At 43.2% G+C, this 16,840-nt stretch overlaps 1 protein-coding gene across 1 annotated transcript in view; it reads left to right on the plus strand.

Moving 5' to 3' along the window:
- The window catches only part of CSMD3 (CUB and Sushi multiple domains 3), a 1,325,501-nt gene that overhangs the window by 965,806 nt on the left and 342,855 nt on the right, over positions 1-16,840 (plus strand). Inside the window, exon 28 of the mRNA XM_014603846.3 lies at positions 16,141-16,332. Coding sequence (XP_014459332.1) covers positions 16,141-16,332 — 192 coding nt within the window. The remainder of the gene's footprint in view (positions 1-16,140; positions 16,333-16,840) is intronic.

Genomic DNA, 16,840 nt, shown 5'->3' on the forward strand with positions numbered 1-16,840 from the left:
GTTCTGCATTTGTTAATTTGGGTAATAGTTACCTATCTCAGAAACATTATATATCCTGATACATATTCAGGTAGTTCTCATATTCCTAGAATGTTAATGGGAACCCAGTTTATAGTATGGAAAACACATTTTATCAACCAGTGAGGCCAGTCAGTTTCATATGCCATACTAGTCCCACACCAGGCTGACAGAAGTCTGTAACATCCAACCTATTTAAATATAATTAGCTTTGTCCTACTGCAAATGTTTCAATGATTGTTTTTTTCAAGGGGTATTATAACTGAATTATAATGAGTGAGATTATTAGTGTTGAAGAATTGATCCTTGAGTCTAAAGCCGAATAATTATTTATTTCAGCAAAGCTGGCTCCTTGCTTCCATATTTTCATAACTATATACATGTGTTATATGTGTATATATGATAAATATATACATCTGTAAAGGGCTTAGTACTAGTATAAGGAAGTAGCATAAAGAACATTGCAGTCTGTCCTAAATGAAAGCAAAAAAAAGAAACCTTGATAAAAAAATCAATTAAGGTGTTAGACAGAATATTATTATTTTCCTAATAGGAAAGTTATCCTGTTGCAATAAAGTAGTTGCCAAAACTCTTTGATGGTACTTTGTGTTGCAAGGGGAATCCCAGTTATGCTGGATCCCAGACCTCCTAGTAGAATTGACTTCCCCAGTTTAGTATGGTATCAGAAAACATATGTCCCTTAATTTATTTTTTGCTAGGTTTCAAACACAATGTTGGATCTAAAAGGAAAACCGTAATATAAAATGTATTTAGTATTGAAGAGTTACATTTGCAGAAAGCGAGATGTAATTACGAAATGGAAAAAAAAATAGCTTAGGAAATTTTTAGGGAAATTTTGATAAGAGAACTGAAATATGCTTTTCCTGTTAAAAGATGTTCTGTGTAAAGGCATCTACAGTATATTGACAAATAAGCACATGCACACACACACTGTATTCATTTCATGTCTGTTTTCCACCATCTTCTCTCCTAGAGGAAAAGAAAAAAACTTCAAAGACTCAAAAACACTGTAGAACCAATTCAATGTAAAGGAATCTGTATAACAGTTGAATTACACAATAAAATGTTTCTGGCCAATTTTAGAAGAAATGCACAATCAAATACCTTTTGATACCACAGCAGCAAAGTACTATCCATAACCTAACCTCAGGATTTTAAAGTAATTTTCAATATTTTTTAATTTAAGGTGTCAGATATATGTTGTGAAATCTTTACGGTTTTCAATATATTGTAATCCTAAAGATAAGACACAAATGCAAAGTCTCATATTACCTTGCTGAACTGAATAAAAATGGGATGCAGTATGAAGCACTGTTTTTATACGATTGGGGTTTAATACTGCAGAAATCATAAAACAAGTGGAATTATTTGGATCTAGGTTGTGTCCTGACTGAATACACAGCTCTTTTGTTGACTTAGAGATTTTTAAAAGTTTTACTGCAAACAAGAAAATCTACATACAGGAAAAGCTATATCTTACATTGGTTATCCATCTGCTTATCTATTTAGTATTATCTCTAAGTTCATTCCCTACTTAGTTCCAAAAATAACTTAGGTATGTGCAAGGGTTTAATGTCAAATAATATGAATGTGGGAAAAAATTGAAAACAAAAACCAGACATTAGTTTTACCTTCTGTGATGAAGACTGAAGTAATTCCATTACTCATTTTTTCTTAAATAACTTCCCTGTTTACTAAACACAATCATGCTAAAACAAAGGACACACTGTTCAGGAAGCTTTCTAAGCTAAATTACAACTCTCATATAGATAAATAAACAGCTTCCTTCAGTTAAGTTGCCAATTTTTCTCTGGAATTCTACATTTATTATAGAAGATGATCTTTTTTGAAAATATATATATATTTCCTTCTGCAAAATTGTTTCTGTTAGAAGAAAACACATGCTAACTAATTGCTACGTAGGCCTCACTCTTTCAAAAACAGACATATCAGTATGTAAGGCCTTGATTACAGTGAGACCTTAACACCAGCTTAAATTGCTGTCCTGAATATGGATATATCTAAATACTCACTGCAGTAATTTCCTTAGTTAAGGTTGAAGAGCTATATATGAAAAAGGGCGTAAGTACTAGGTGTGTGAAGCGGGCCCTATTCAATTCGGATTTGGATTCAGCCTAAATCAGGGACAGTGATTCAATTTGTTGATTCAGGTCACTGTCCCTGATTTGATTCAGCCGAATCCAGATCTGAAGATTCGATGCTGATTCAGAGAATCAGCAATTCAGACATAGACACAGCTTTAAATGTTTGGTTTTTTTACGTACCTCGAGGTACCAACGTGGCTTGTGAATGCTGCAATGTTGGGGTGGATGGAACATCCCACAGGAGTGCCGGGGGGGGGGGGGGAGACTCCACGTGCTTTGTGGTGAACCCAGAAGTGGCCCAGAAATACTTCCAGTCCACTTCTGGGTCTGTTTGGGAGTGTACTGGGGGACCCCCAATGCCCCCCTTGCTCAGCAATCAGCTGCAGATGGACCCTGGGTGCCCCCCAGACCCAGGAGGCACCAGTCACCAAGCCGGGAGGGTACGGGGTTGGGGGGCTGCGCACTCCCCAGTGGACCCAAAAGTGGACCAGAAGTGCTTTTGCTCCACTTCCAGGTCTGCTGCCAAGTGTGCTGGGGAGCCCGCAACACTCCTGTGGGATGCTCCCATCTGCCCCAGTGTCACAGCATTGACGAGCCGCCTGCTACCTAGAGGTATGTAGAAAAAACATTTCAAGCTGTACCTATGTCTGAATCTCTGAATCCTTCTGAATCTCTCTGAATCAATAGTGAGGCTTCCAATTCAATTAGGAGAGATTAAAGGATCCTCTGATGCAATCTGGATTCAGAGATTCGGTCACTGAATTGGGCTAACTCTCCACTGAATCAAATCAGGGACCAAAGCTTTGCTTAGCCCTATTAAACACCTAGCTTCCATTTTAGGTCCCTGAGTCAGTATTCAGGCACCATAAAAAGCCTCAGAACTCCCACCCAGCTGCCCTTTAGTCCTGAAGGCACCTAAATTACTGCTATATTTAATTTTCAAAGGGAGTAAATGTGATCAGGAGTTCCTAAAACTGATTATAAAAGAGGGAAAACTTCAACTCAGAACTTCCCGCGTTTGTTTTTCTCATCTGCCATGACTTGATGGGAGTTAATTCAAAGTATAACACATGTATAACTTGGTGTTCTTAATTACAGTCAAAGTCAGTTTTCTTACACTTTTATTTCTGTAAGTGCTGCTTTATCTGGGTGCTCACTTACTCTCTGAGAGCGAAGCCAAGGCTGGTTATTAGGCAACACAACACTTCAGGGTACCATGCCCTTAATGGAAAAACCCACAAAAAAAACCCACAACATGGGACCAATCACTAATAGGTCTCTTTAAAAAGTGGGGTTTCAGGCTTCCGTCCCTCCCCCTCTGCACCACAGATCAACTTGACAAAGTCTATTTAAAATCTGGCCAGCTGGCCAGCAGTTAATTAAAAAAAAAAGTTTCTAGTTAAAGTCAGTCTACCTGGTTCATGGTGTAGACAAAATTATCTCCAGTCATGGCTTTCCTTAGCTGCTCCTCAGTATTCACCTCCCTAGGGGACATCATTCCCCGGCTTCTCTCATGCCTCTGCACGAACTCAGCTCCATCGCTCTGCATCTCAGGGCCACAGATCTCTCTCTGTTCCCCTTCTGAGGATTGTCTTAATACGCTCCTTGGCTTTTTAAAGCCAGTCCGTTTCAATTACTGATTTTCTCCCTGTGTGGTGGACGTTCCCAGCGCTGGCTGATAACGTCATCATCTCCAGCGTCTCACCCCTGCTTGGGTAAGTTTCTTTTCCTTTAACTGTTTGCAGTAACAAGGCTATAGGCTCCCTGTTACAGTAAAAAACCTGAATATCTGCCACTGTGATGGGTAAATGTTAGCAGTGCCAAGGTTCTCAGAATCCTTGCTGAATCCTTGCTCATGCCCAAACCACCTTAAGTATTCTCAAACCAGACATCCCCCATGTCTGTCACCTCACCCAGAAGACATTTTCAAAGCATGTCTAATTCACAAAAAAAAATAAAAAAATAAAAAAAAATGTAGAGGTAGTTTGGAGTAGGGATTTCAATATTTTCTACCTCCCAGGTGTCTGCTTCAATAAACTGGGTACAGGGCAGAGTGGTACTTTCTCAAGGGGTAAGTTGGCACTGTGACAGCAGCAGCCCTCTATGGCACTGAGATGCCCCCAAACATGTCCTGCCTGCCTACTCCCATACATCTGCTTCAGATCCAGAAATATGCCTGTGAAGCTGTTTCTGGTTTACTCTTTCACTTTATTTTTGTGAGACCTTAGTCTCTGGTGTGTTTGAGAGCAGCTGCTGGGGAAAACTCTGGATGAACCTCACCATCAAGCTTTCTAGGTTTGCAATTTGTGTGTGGGTGTCCAGTGGGAAAAGCATGCTCAGGAACCAGCCCAGCTGGGGCACAACTCTCTCACAGTTTAGACGTGTTTTTAATGTCTCTTGCTGAAACCACTTCACATTTTATAAAATATTTTAAATATCTTGTGGAACAAAGCCTGGTACCTACAGCTCCCAAGTGAGTTCCTTAATGACCAAACTATAGAGGCGTTCTCATTTTCTCCTTTTGAGAATACCCTGTGGTCTGGTTGTTAAAACAAACTGCCTAATCCAAAGGCAGCGGAGGTGTTTGAACCTCAGTTACCCTGAGTGCTGTAACCACTAAATGACTTGTGATATTAGAATATCTTTTCAACCTCTTCCTTCTCTATTTTTCATGAGAAAAAATGTCTGACTAGACTTAGGACCTTAACTTTAGGAAAGCGTTTGCAGCTGTCATTCCTGATTGTGAGAAGGAGGACTCAGATCCCTCTTCCTGGCATTTGTGAGTTACTACTTGGATTAGTGCTCCACTGTTCAACTTGCAATGAAAAAGATTCTTCAGTTAGAATTTGATTAATGATTTGTAGATGCTACACCCAAATTTCCATTGGATCAACGGGTATTAAAGGTAGTTAAAAACATTTTATTTCACTCCCTTATGTACTGAAAAAAACATTTTATAAATCTTAAAAAAGACAAAACAATAAAAGGTAGTCCTGATTCAGACCCTTTACTGATATTATACTTGTCATGCATTAAAAAACCCTAAATTTATATATCACTATTCACTGCAAAAGTCTTGAAACATTTTACAAATTGACTTCATCACTGATAGAAACTATTTTTTGTCACACCTATATTCATGTTTAAAAGACACTTTGCCATATGTAAATGAAGCTGTCATCGCCTGGAAGTAGCAGTCAAATACCACATTGTTTGGGTTTCTGAACTGTCAGAAACCTCTGGACCCCAGCAGTAAATTATTTCCTTTCTGACATAGACACAGAATGTATATTACTAATCTAATTTATTTACAAGATTGTACATCAGCACAGGATCATTAAATAGCGATATCAAAGTGCATTTTATAAAATATAGTACTTTAGCAGGCATCTCCCTTTAGCCCAGTCTTTTATGTCTACACTTTTCTAAATAGCTCTGCAACTCAGTTTGTTTCAGATGTCCCATAAATTTATAATGTCCTTGGTTGCTTCCACTGGGTATCACAAAAAATCAACCCTCCCAGCCCCTCAAATCAAGTCTCATTCTAATTTACCTTGAGGTTCAAGACTTGAGGTTTACTTTTTTTTTTTTTTTAACCTGGGGTGACTTCTTTAATTGATATCAATAAAAACAATAGAATGATTTGGGTATCTGATTGGGGGGTGGGGAGGGCTGTGATATAAACATTTTAGACACCCTCTTTGCGCACATATACTATTTTATTCATGCTCCTGTTCAGCTACAAAAACCTTCAGTGGAGAAGGGTCCTTTTCCCAATTGAAATACAGCTTGTAGCAATGCATGTGTGTTTTATGATGAGTTATGCCACAAACCTAAAGCTGTGGCCAGCAGGGGGCTTTTCGCTGAACTGTAAAAAAATTATTCCCAAGATTATAATAGAATAAATACAAAGCAAACTGCTCTTCTATACAGGCTTTAATTTAGTATGTTACAAAGAGCCTTACAATCCAGAAGCACGCTTATGATAGGCTGTGGTAGCCATTTACTTTGCAGAAATCTTTCAAGACTGCAATGCAGGTGTGAAATCAAGGTTATAAGGGACTTTATCTTTGCTGGAATTTCTGCTTACTCCACAAATTTTCATGAGGAATGATGGAAACACTGAGTGAAAGAATTGAACAGCTAATAGTAAAAAGGAATTCACTAAAAGAGACTCCAAAAGAAGAAAGTGGTGAACAGAAGCAAAAAAAAAGAATTAAAAAGGAAGCAAAGAAAATAAGGAGGAAAGGGGAGAGCCATAATCCAGTCTAAATATAACCTCACAAAACCAGCAAACAGCAAACAGAAAAACTACTACCTGTAGTAATGACAGGCAAGCTACACACACACACACACACACACACACGAACAATAGAGTAAATCACACACACACACACACCCATGAGAACAATAGAGTAAGAGTCCTGCCATACGGTGCATAACAGGGTAGTCTCTCCCTTGTCTGGTTTTGTTTGCTGGTTTGTCTGTTTGTTTGCAGCGTACAGACTCTGTTTCAGATGGGAGGAGTGGCCAGGAGCAGAAGCCAGCATCCTAAGTAACAGGAAAAGTTTAATGACTGATTTTATTTGTTCCTAAGCATGAATTCTGTGATAATTTATAGTACTGAAAGTTCCCTTCTCCCATTCCTTGTGCATATAAGGTTAAGCTGAAGTTTTTGCACCTTGCACTGACTGAAGGAAAGTCCTTGGTTCTAGAATTCTTATGCTGGCAATTTTATTTAACAAGGAAGCTGACCAGTTTCCTTTCCTCTTTTGAAAATGCACATATGAGTCATGACTAGTTGAAAACAGTTTCTTACTATTTTATTTAATATTATGTTTACTGACTATTGAATATATAAAAGAGGAGTGCTGGACTTGATTCATATTTAAAGAAAACAAAACTATGAGATTTTGAAACAAGGCATTCATTAAACCATTAAATTCATCATGGAGTATAGATAGTCCTTAATTTAAATTAACATAAGCACATTTAAGAAAGCATGGAGAAGAAACTGAAAAGAATACTGCTATTGCCTTTTAGCAAGTATTTAATCTTACATAAGAAAATAGAAGGATGGGAGAAAGTATATATTATCTGATTGTAAATTACAATTTTAATTCAATCAATATGTATACTTTGCATATTTGTGGTCCATCTCGATGTACTTTTTTAAAGAAGATATAACTTACTATATATAAAACAATGTATAACAAACTTTTTCATAGCAGTGTTGGGAATAGTCTTAGAGTGAAAATTAGACAAAAAAAATTGTTTTTAATATTTTCAACAGACATTTTCTAACTAGTTTTTTACATTTTGTTTGTATGGATAATAGTATTGTTTTAAAAGATTCCCCTTATTTGAGATACATTACATAAAAGGGGGTGGGAAAGCTTGGTAGAATTATACTTCTCAGACTAGTGGAATTTTTTTTTTTCTTTTTGAAGCAGACACAGCTGTCAGCTTATATACCAAACCAGATGGTATAGGAACCTATTGATTTGAGACCCAGACTTTTACAAGTGGAATATATTGAATCTAGATTTTCAGTTCAAGAACAGTTATCCACCTTGCTTTTAGGAGCAAAAGAGTCGCCATCTTTAATGAGTTACTTCTCTGAAGAAAATTGATACTTAGACAAAAAATTCAGTGACACCACCACTTGAAGCTTTCTCTTGGTAGCAGTGGTCTTGATCGGCCCAGCCTTTGTGGTGTATGGCTTGTTCTCTCATACCAGTGGAGTTACAGGGGACAGAGGTGTCCATGTCCCAGCCTGACCTATTGGTTTAGAAGGCTTGCTGTCAGTACGCCAGACAGGATGCACTCTAGAGTATGAAATGAATTGGCAGAGGTAATTGCAAATCCACTGGCTAGCCTCTTTAATAATTTGTTGGGGTATGGTAAATTCCTGGACAACTGGAAGAGGATAACTATAATATCCATCTTTAAGAAAGGGCAGAAGGAGGTTGAAGGGAATTGAGTCTGACCTCAGTCCCAACAGATATTATCGAACAGGTGTTTAAAGAGTATGAGTATAAGCACCAGGAGGATAATCAGGTAGTTAGCAAGAGTTAGCATGCATTCATCAAAAGCAAGTCATGCCTAACCAACTTTATTTTCTTCTACAACAAGGTGACAGGCTGTGTGGATAAGGAGAAAGCAGTGCGTATGATATATCTTGATTTTATTTAAAAAAAAACTGTCACTGTCTCTCTCAACATTCTGATAAATAAACTAAGACATTATAGACTAGAAGAAAGTATGCTAAGGACTTACAAAACTGGTTGGATCATCATGATTAACAAGTAGTTGTTAAGTACTCAATGGCCACGTCCAGATGAGCGTGCATGTGCCTCTTGCCCCACCTCAAACCCCTTTGAGGTGGGGCAAGAGGCACGTGCGGGAATGAAAAAATGTTCACCGTGCTGCAAACTTGCAGTGCAGAGAGAAAGTTAGACACATGAATATCCAGGGATCTAAAAAAATTGAAAAAAAAAAAAAAAGAACCGTGCCCTGAGGTAACCAGAGGCTGGGTCCTCCAAGGAAATGCTCTGGTTGCCAGAGTGTGTCCATGGTTGGCCACCCACCCTGGTGCTGTAACACCAGAGCTCCAGTGCTGGTAAGTAAGGGGTCAGGGGGGAGTAGAGGAGGGGGGAGGGGAACATGGGGGGGGCTCCTGCCCACTCCCCCAGCCCCCCCGAACCCTGCCCTGCCTGGCCCCTCCCCCTGCGAGCCCTCCAGACTCCCGATCCCTGCCCAGCCCCTTCCCCTGCTAGCCTGCCGAGCAGCCCCAGGGCCAGCAGGACTCGTCTGGATACAGCATGTGGTCTCCATGCACTGTGCTGGGTCCTGCCACCCTGAGCCCGCCCTGGCCCAGTGGCACAGGGGCCCTGTACACCATGCCCAGTCCAGTGACAGGGCCCAGCTGGTCCTGGCATAGGGGGACTGCAGGCTGCGCCAGGTCCTGCCACCAAGGGCCTAGCCTGGCCAGGTGGAAGAGGCACCCCAGGGCCAGCAGGACCCAGCTGGGCCTGGCACATGGTCCCCGCATGCCGCAATGGGTCCTGTCATGAAGGACCTGGCCCGGCCAGGTGGCAGAAGGACCCCAGGGCTGGCAGGACCCAGCTGGGCCTGGCATGTGGTCCCCGCACATCTCACTGGGTCCTGCCACCAAGGGCCCATCCAGGCCAGGCCAGGTGGCACAAGGGCCCAGCCTGGCAGAAGAGAGGCCCCAGGACCTGGCTGCGCCCAGTGCGTGGCATGCAGGGACTTTTCTGCCATGGCTCAGAGTGCCCCACTCCTGCTGCTGGTGCTAAGTGTAAGTTATGGGCCCTGGGTGGGGGTCTGGGGCCCTCCAGGGTGCTTGGGACCCTGGGCAAGGTGGAGCTGGGGCCCTCCAGGGTGCTTGGGACCATGGATTGGGGGGGGGGGGCAGGCTGTGTGCATGTTCAAGCATGTGCATTGAGGCAAAAAGCCCCAGCTCAAATTTGCATTGCTTCTATTTAAGCTGCCACAAGCGCATGTGCTTGCACGTGTGGATGTGCCCAATATCTAGTTGAGAGGAGGTATTGAGTGAGGTTGGCCAGGAGTCTGTCGTGTTATTTAATATTATTTAACATCTTCATTATTGGTTTGCAGGATGAGACTGAAAGCAGATTCAACACTCTCAGGGAACTCATGGGCAGGATCCCCTGGGAAGCCAGTCTCAAGGGGAGGGGAGTCCAGGAGAGCTAGTTGGATTTTAAAAAAGCTTTACTGAGAGTGTAGGAGCAAACCATCTTAATGTACAGGAAGACTAGCAAGTGTGGCAGAAGACCAGTTTGGCTTAGAAGGAAACTTTTGAGTAAAATAATAACAAAAAGGAAGCTTATAAGAAGTGGAAACTTGGACAAACAACTAGAGAGGAGTATAAGAGTATTGTTCGGGCATGCAGGGATGAAGTCACATGGCACGTCCACACATGCCAGCACGTGCACTCACAACAGCTCAAATAGAAGCAGTGCAAATTTGAGCCTGGACATGCACTTTGTTATGAAGCAAATTGTGTCACTTGGGGCAAAATAACCCTGCCTGGCTCCTCCTGGAACTCCAGCCAGGGGGAGCTAGAGCCCAGGCCCAGCACTTGTGCTGTCCCCAGCAGTATAAAAAGCTGCCCTGTCCTGGCCCTATCCATACAAAAAGCTGCCTTGGCAACTACCTCAGGGCTACTCACTCTCAGGAGCTTCTGAGGCCCAATCAATTGGTAGCTGGGGACACTACCCCTGGTGCCAGGTGGACTGCTGAAACATCCCTGAGAGTTCCCTGCACCCTCTACCCACTGCATCAGTCTGGCAGTGGGGGTTGCTGCCTGGCTGTGACCTGCTGTGCACCTGCCAGAAATGAATGGGGACTGCACAGCCAGTAGAGGCATCTGCCCCTCTGGGCCAGCTGCCAGTGGGCTGTGCTGAAGGGTTGGCTTTTGTGTGGCACTACTACCATGTGTGCCCCTGCCTGGCCATCTGGGCAGCTGTTGCCTGGAAGATGTTCCCAGTGTGGTGGCCTGCTTTGAACCAGTTGGCCAGGAGGTCAGCCATCCCCAGTTGTGTCCAAGGTACCAGCTCTGAGCAGGCAGGGTCCTGCCACTAGCCTCCCTAGCAGGAATTCTGGTGTTCCCTATTTGAAAACTGAAAAATCCCTAATAAAAAAAACCCCAAAGTCATTCTGTAAAATACACCAAAATCCATGTTCCTCCACAATTAAAACAAAAGAACACTATATACATATAGAAGGAGAGAGTGAGAGAGTGTGAGACAGTGATCAGTTGGGCAATGTTTTATTGATATATCTACAGTCTTAAAACAATTTGGAAGCCTACCAGTGTCTCTATCATCATACTAACATGAATTCTAAATACCTATATGTTTTGCTGACCCCACAGGGTGTACAGCCCCCACTCACAGGGTCCACAACCCCTGCCCCCACAGGGGTTGCAACTCCCCCAACAGGGGCAAAATAGCCCCCACAGGGGCTACCACCCCCCCTGCACGGCCCACATGCCCCACTCCCATTTGCTCCCCCAGCCTCCCAGATTACTGCCCTGCCTGGCCCCATCCCCTGCTGACTCAAGCCCCCCAATGGCTGCCCCACCCAACCCCACCCCTGCCCACTACCCCAGTCCCCCAAATGGCTGCCCCACCCAGCCCCACCACCTACTTGCACCCCCAGCCTCCCAATGGCTGCCCCCCCCCAGTCTCTGGCACTTAAAAAAAGAAAGCCTCTACTCATGGAAGGAGCAGGGGCTGTGAGGGCTTCCGCACCTCCTGGCAGAGCCCCCACTGGCAGCATGGGACAGTGGGGGGTAGCAGGGCCCAGGCTGGGGCTGTGCAGCCAGTGGGGGAGGGCAGTGACCCAGATGGGCAGCTGATAGTGTTAGTGAGAGATTATTTTCTGACAACAATAGCATGGCTGTATTCCACCTATTTCCTAGCCAGATATAAATTTTAGATTGCCATTATGCCTTCCAGTTCTGTCATCTGGAAAAGGGTTGGAAAGCTGGGGGGGAGGCACGGTTGTTTGTTTGTTTTTTAATTGTGGGAATGCTGGGGTGGGGGGCAGTGATTGGGGGGGCTTGGGGAACTCAGGGGGGATAGGGCCAGGCAGGGCAGTGATGTGGGGCTCGGGTGGGGAAGGGATTGGGAGGATTTGGGGAGCAGGCGGGGGATGGGCCAGGCAGGACAAGGATCTGGGGGGCTGGGGCAGTGGGTGGGGCCAGCAGGAGTCCCCACCCATTGTCCCCTCCCCCCTCCTATAGCCCCCCCTCCCCCCCTACTTACCAGCAATGGAGCCCGGGTCCAGCTCCTTGTGGCTGACACACTACCTGTTCCACACAGGCAGGCAGCATGCTTCAGCATCAGGGCAAGGGCCAACCATAGAGATGCTTTGGCAGCTAGAACATCTCTGTGGAGGACCTATCCTCTGGTTGCCTCAGCATGCGACCATGCCCTGCCCCATTTTTTTCACTCTGTTTTTTTTTTGGACCCCTGAATATCCAGGGGTCTAATGTTGCCCCTGCATTGCAAACTTGCAGTATGGGAACCTTTTCCCATTCCTACATGTGCCTTTTGCAGCATCTCAAAGGGGTTTGAGATGCTGCAAGAGACACGTGTGGGCTTGTCTGGACATGACCACAAAGGCCAAAGCACAATTGGAGTTGCACCTAGCAAGGGATGTGAAGGGAAACAAGAAGGGTTTCAACAAATATGTCATAAAAAAAAAAGACTATCAGGGAAAGTGTGGGTCCCTTACTGAATGGGGGAGACAACCTAGTGACAGAGGATGCAGAAAAGGCGGAAGTACCCAATGTCTTTTTCACCTCAGTCTTCACAGGGAAGGTCAGCTCCCAGACTACTGCACCTGGCACCACAGTCTAGGGAGGAGGTGATCAGCCAACAGTGGCAAAAGAACAGGTTAGGGAGATGGCTGATGTGATTGTAGATCCATTGGCCATCATCTTTGAAAACTCGTGGGTATCAGGAGAGGTCCTGGAAGACTGGAAAAGGACAATCATAATAGTGCCGATATTTAAGAAAGGGAAAAAGGAAGATATAGGGAACTACAGACCAGACAGCGTCACCTCAGTCCCTGAAAAAATCACAGAGCAGATCCTCAAGGAATCCATTTCTAAGCACTTGGGGGATAAAAAAGTGATTAGAAACAGTCAGCTTTGTACTTTGGGGCAAGTCATGCCTGATCAACCTGATTGCCTTCTGTGATGAGATGACTGGCTCTATGGATGCAGGGAGATGGGTGGATGTAGTATACCTTGATTTTAGCAAAGCTTTTCATACAGTCTCCCACAACAATCTCGCCGGCAAGCTAAGGAAGTACGGGCTAGATGAATGGACTGTAAAGTAGATAGAAAACTGGCTGGAGCATCAGGCTCAGAGAGTAGTAATTAGTGGCTTGATGTCTAGTTGGCAGCTGGTATCAAATGGAGTGCCTCAGGGGTCAGTCCTGGGGCTGGTTTTGTTCAATGTCTTCATCAACGATATGGAAGATGGCATAGAGTGTACCCTCAGCAAGTTAGCAGATGACACCAAGCTGGGGGGAATAGTACATAAACTGGAGGGTAGGGTTAGGAGCCAGAGAGACCTGAACAAATTGGAAGATTGGACAAAAAGGAATCTCATGAGGTTCAACAAGTACAAGTGCAAAGTCCTACACTTAGGACTGTACCAATCCTATGCACCGGTACAAGCTGGGGGCTGAATGGCTGGGCAACAGCTCTACAGAAAAGGACCTGGGAGTTACAATGGATAATAAGCTGAATATGAGCCAGCAGTGTGTCCTTGTTGCAAAGAAGGCTAATAGTATACTGGGCTGGATTGGTAGGAATGTTTTCAGCAGATTAAGATGATGGTGCTATACTGTTCTCAGTGGTAGCAGTTGACAGAACAAGGAGCAATAGGTTCAAGTTGCAGCAAGGGAAGTTTAGGTTAGATATTAGGAATAACTTTCTCACTGGGCGGGTAGCAAAGCACTGGAACAGGTTACCCAGAGAAGTTCTGAAAACTCCATGCTTGGAGGTTTTTATGACCCAGCTAGACAAAGCCTTGGCTGGGATGATCTAGTTGAGGCTGGTCCTGCTTTGAGCAGGGATCTGGATAAAATGACCTCCTGAGGTCCCTTCCATCCCTAATTTTCTATAATTCTATGATTGAGTGCAGACTTAGCAAATTTGCAGATGACACCAAGTTGGGTGGAGTTGTGTGGACTCCAGAGAGTATGGCTATTATTTTACCTTAATGCCTTTATCTGGTATCATTCATACATTCTATTAATGTCTTAATAACCTATGCCATCTTTTTTGTGTAGGGTGGGTAGAGGAGGGACAGTTGGAGGGAAGGGTGAGAGCTTTTTACCCTAAATTACAGTCATATTTGAATTTATCCCTCAGGCTGGTTCTCCATCATAACTAAGTGGGGTGGAGTGGGGAATAATAATAAAAAAGAAAGCCCCAGAAATCTCTACAATTCATTCTTTTTCTAATTGTATGAAATGCATCTCATAAAGCAAGATATATAGTTTTATGCTCTGTGGATAAGTCGCTTAACCCCCCCCCCCCCCCAAATATATATATATATGAAAAGATTTTGACTATGAATTTAAATAAAAGTAGTTGTTTTTTGCCCGGTGTGTTAAGAACTAACAACTTCTTTTGGTTTCACTTATATTTGTTTGTGCTCAGCACTTCTGGAAAGAAAATCCCTCATTTAAGCTATAATCCTGCAGGCAGAAATGCATATGCTTATTTTGCTTCAGTGAGTTGACCTACTGAGGTCAATGGGAAGTATGTCCATAAGCAGGTTTCGTTTTTGCTGATATAGCATGATGGAGTTCTTTGAGTATAGATAATAAAACATAAGTGCCTAAATATGGATTCAAGTATCTATTTTATGCTTAAGACTGAAAATTGGAGTCAAAATACACTATATTATGCACAAATCAGCAAAAGATATTCATGAATCTATGGGTAAGTATGCTCTTCAAGTTATGGTTGTAATTGTGATCACAATAACAGCACATATAAATGACCAGTTACACGTGAAAGTGTTCACAGATTCAGTAACAGGAAGAACATAATTATTTGTACATAGATCAGTACATTGATATCATGGTACTGTATGTGTGATTGATAGAATTTCTGTGTCTTTGTGTGCTCACATAAAATTTATATCTGTGTTTGTTACAAAAATTAAACAACAGATACATACATCTAAGAAAAAACAGTGTTCACGAAATCTGCATAGGCATTAGGGATGTGCAAAGCATCGGTAGCCAATTTGATTTGGAGGAGATATGGCCCAATTCAGGGACCAAATCTCTGAATCTGAAAAGAATTCAGACACCAATTAAAAACTCTGAATCGATTTGAGACATCAGAATTGATTCAGAAAAAGATTTGGAAAAGATTTGGCGATTGAGCCGTAGACTAAACAAACAGCTGACACAGCTGCCTCCAGCTGGTAAGTCTGCTGGGGTTGGGGGAGAGGGGAAGGAAGAGGCGTGGGCGAGGGAAGGATTGGGGGTGAAGCAGGGACAAGCTATCCAGCCAGGGCAGGGGGTGTGGGACTCAGGGAGGGGGCCAGGGGGCATGGGATGCGAGCATAGCAGTGCTCTGAGTGGGAGCTATGCCCTGCTGCCACTTGCCCACCTGGGGTTGTGGGTGGCATGATGTAGGCATGGGCCACTCTGGGCAGAAGGTGGCAAGTGGCAGCAGGACATAGCCCCCGCTCCAAGTGCTGTTGTGCCCACCTCCCTGCACCCCACCACCCTGGCTGGGTAGCTTGCCGCAGCCCCAATCCCTTCCTCCCGCATGCCTCTTCTCTCCCCGCACCCCCAACCCCCACAGATTTACCAGCTGGGGGCAGCTGTATCTGCTGCCTGTTTAGTCTGTGGCCATATTTCTGAAGTGGCACCAAATCTTTCAGATCTGATTTGGCGTAATCAAATAGGGACAGCAATTTGAATCTCCGAATTGAATCACTGTCCTCCAAATCAGAATCCGAAGCGAATACTTGCCGCTTTGCACAGGCCTAATAGGCATGTGTACAGTGAATTTGCATTTTGCCCAGGGTTTCTCTTTCTCTTTCCTTGAAATGCCATTGTATATAGTAGCCCAGATTTTCTAGTCTGCTAGCAAACACATCACTTCATTCAAAGCAGTTAAATGTCTGTAAAAGATATGAATGCATTCAGTTATTAAAACAGATGGTAAATAAAAATAATAATTATATTAAAAAATAACCCTTTAATTGTCCCATAGATCTTTTTTTGTTTATTTGTTTGGTTTGGGGGGGGGGGGGGTTGGTGAATATCCTGAAAGCACAGAGCCCTGGGAAAATTCTGGAGTGGCAGAACTACTTAACACGTTTGAAAAATGAAATTAAAGAATTAAAAGATAATTATTCTTTTTTTCTTCTTTTTTTCTTTCTTTCCCCTGCCTTTTTCTTAGGCTCTGTAGCCACTGCCTGTCGTGATCCTGGTGTTCCTATGAATGGAACTCGGAATGGAGATGGAAGAGAACCTGGAGATACTGTTATTTTTCAGTGTGATCCTGGATATGAGCTGCAAGGTGATGAGAGAATAACCTGCATTCAGGTAGAAAATCGATACTTCTGGCAGCCCAACCCACCAGTCTGTATAGGTAAGCAGAAAACATGAAAAAATTGAGAAGTTGTGAAACCTTTCTTACTGGTAATCAAATAGTACTACAAGCCTTATTCCACATATAGATGTGTTATTTATTTACCTTCAGAAACTAGTGGAACTAGTTCCATGGTGTAGTATGCATGTGACAGATCACTTTGCAATAGTCCTGATGGGCGCTATTAAGACCTTTCCTCCTCAGTCATCACTATAATGACTTTTATGTTATCTCCTCACAGGCCACTTGGTTTATAATTAGATACCCTGTGGCAGATGAAGCATAGAATCATAGAGAAATAGGTCTGGAAGGGTCCTTAAGAGATTATTTAGTTTAAAACTTTGCTCAAGGCAGAATCTTTTCGGTGTAAACCAGAAATGTCTGTAAATACCTAAGTTACAGTTAAAAGCTTCCAGTGGTAGATATTCTATAACTTCCTTAGGTGATCTGTTCTAGAACTAAAGCACCCTTAAAGTTAGAAAATTCTTCATAGTATCTAATAAGATTG

The sequence above is a fragment of the Alligator mississippiensis genome, chromosome 3 (assembly GCF_030867095.1).
Source record: "Alligator mississippiensis isolate rAllMis1 chromosome 3, rAllMis1, whole genome shotgun sequence".
NCBI lineage: Eukaryota > Metazoa > Chordata > Crocodylia > Alligatoridae > Alligator > Alligator mississippiensis.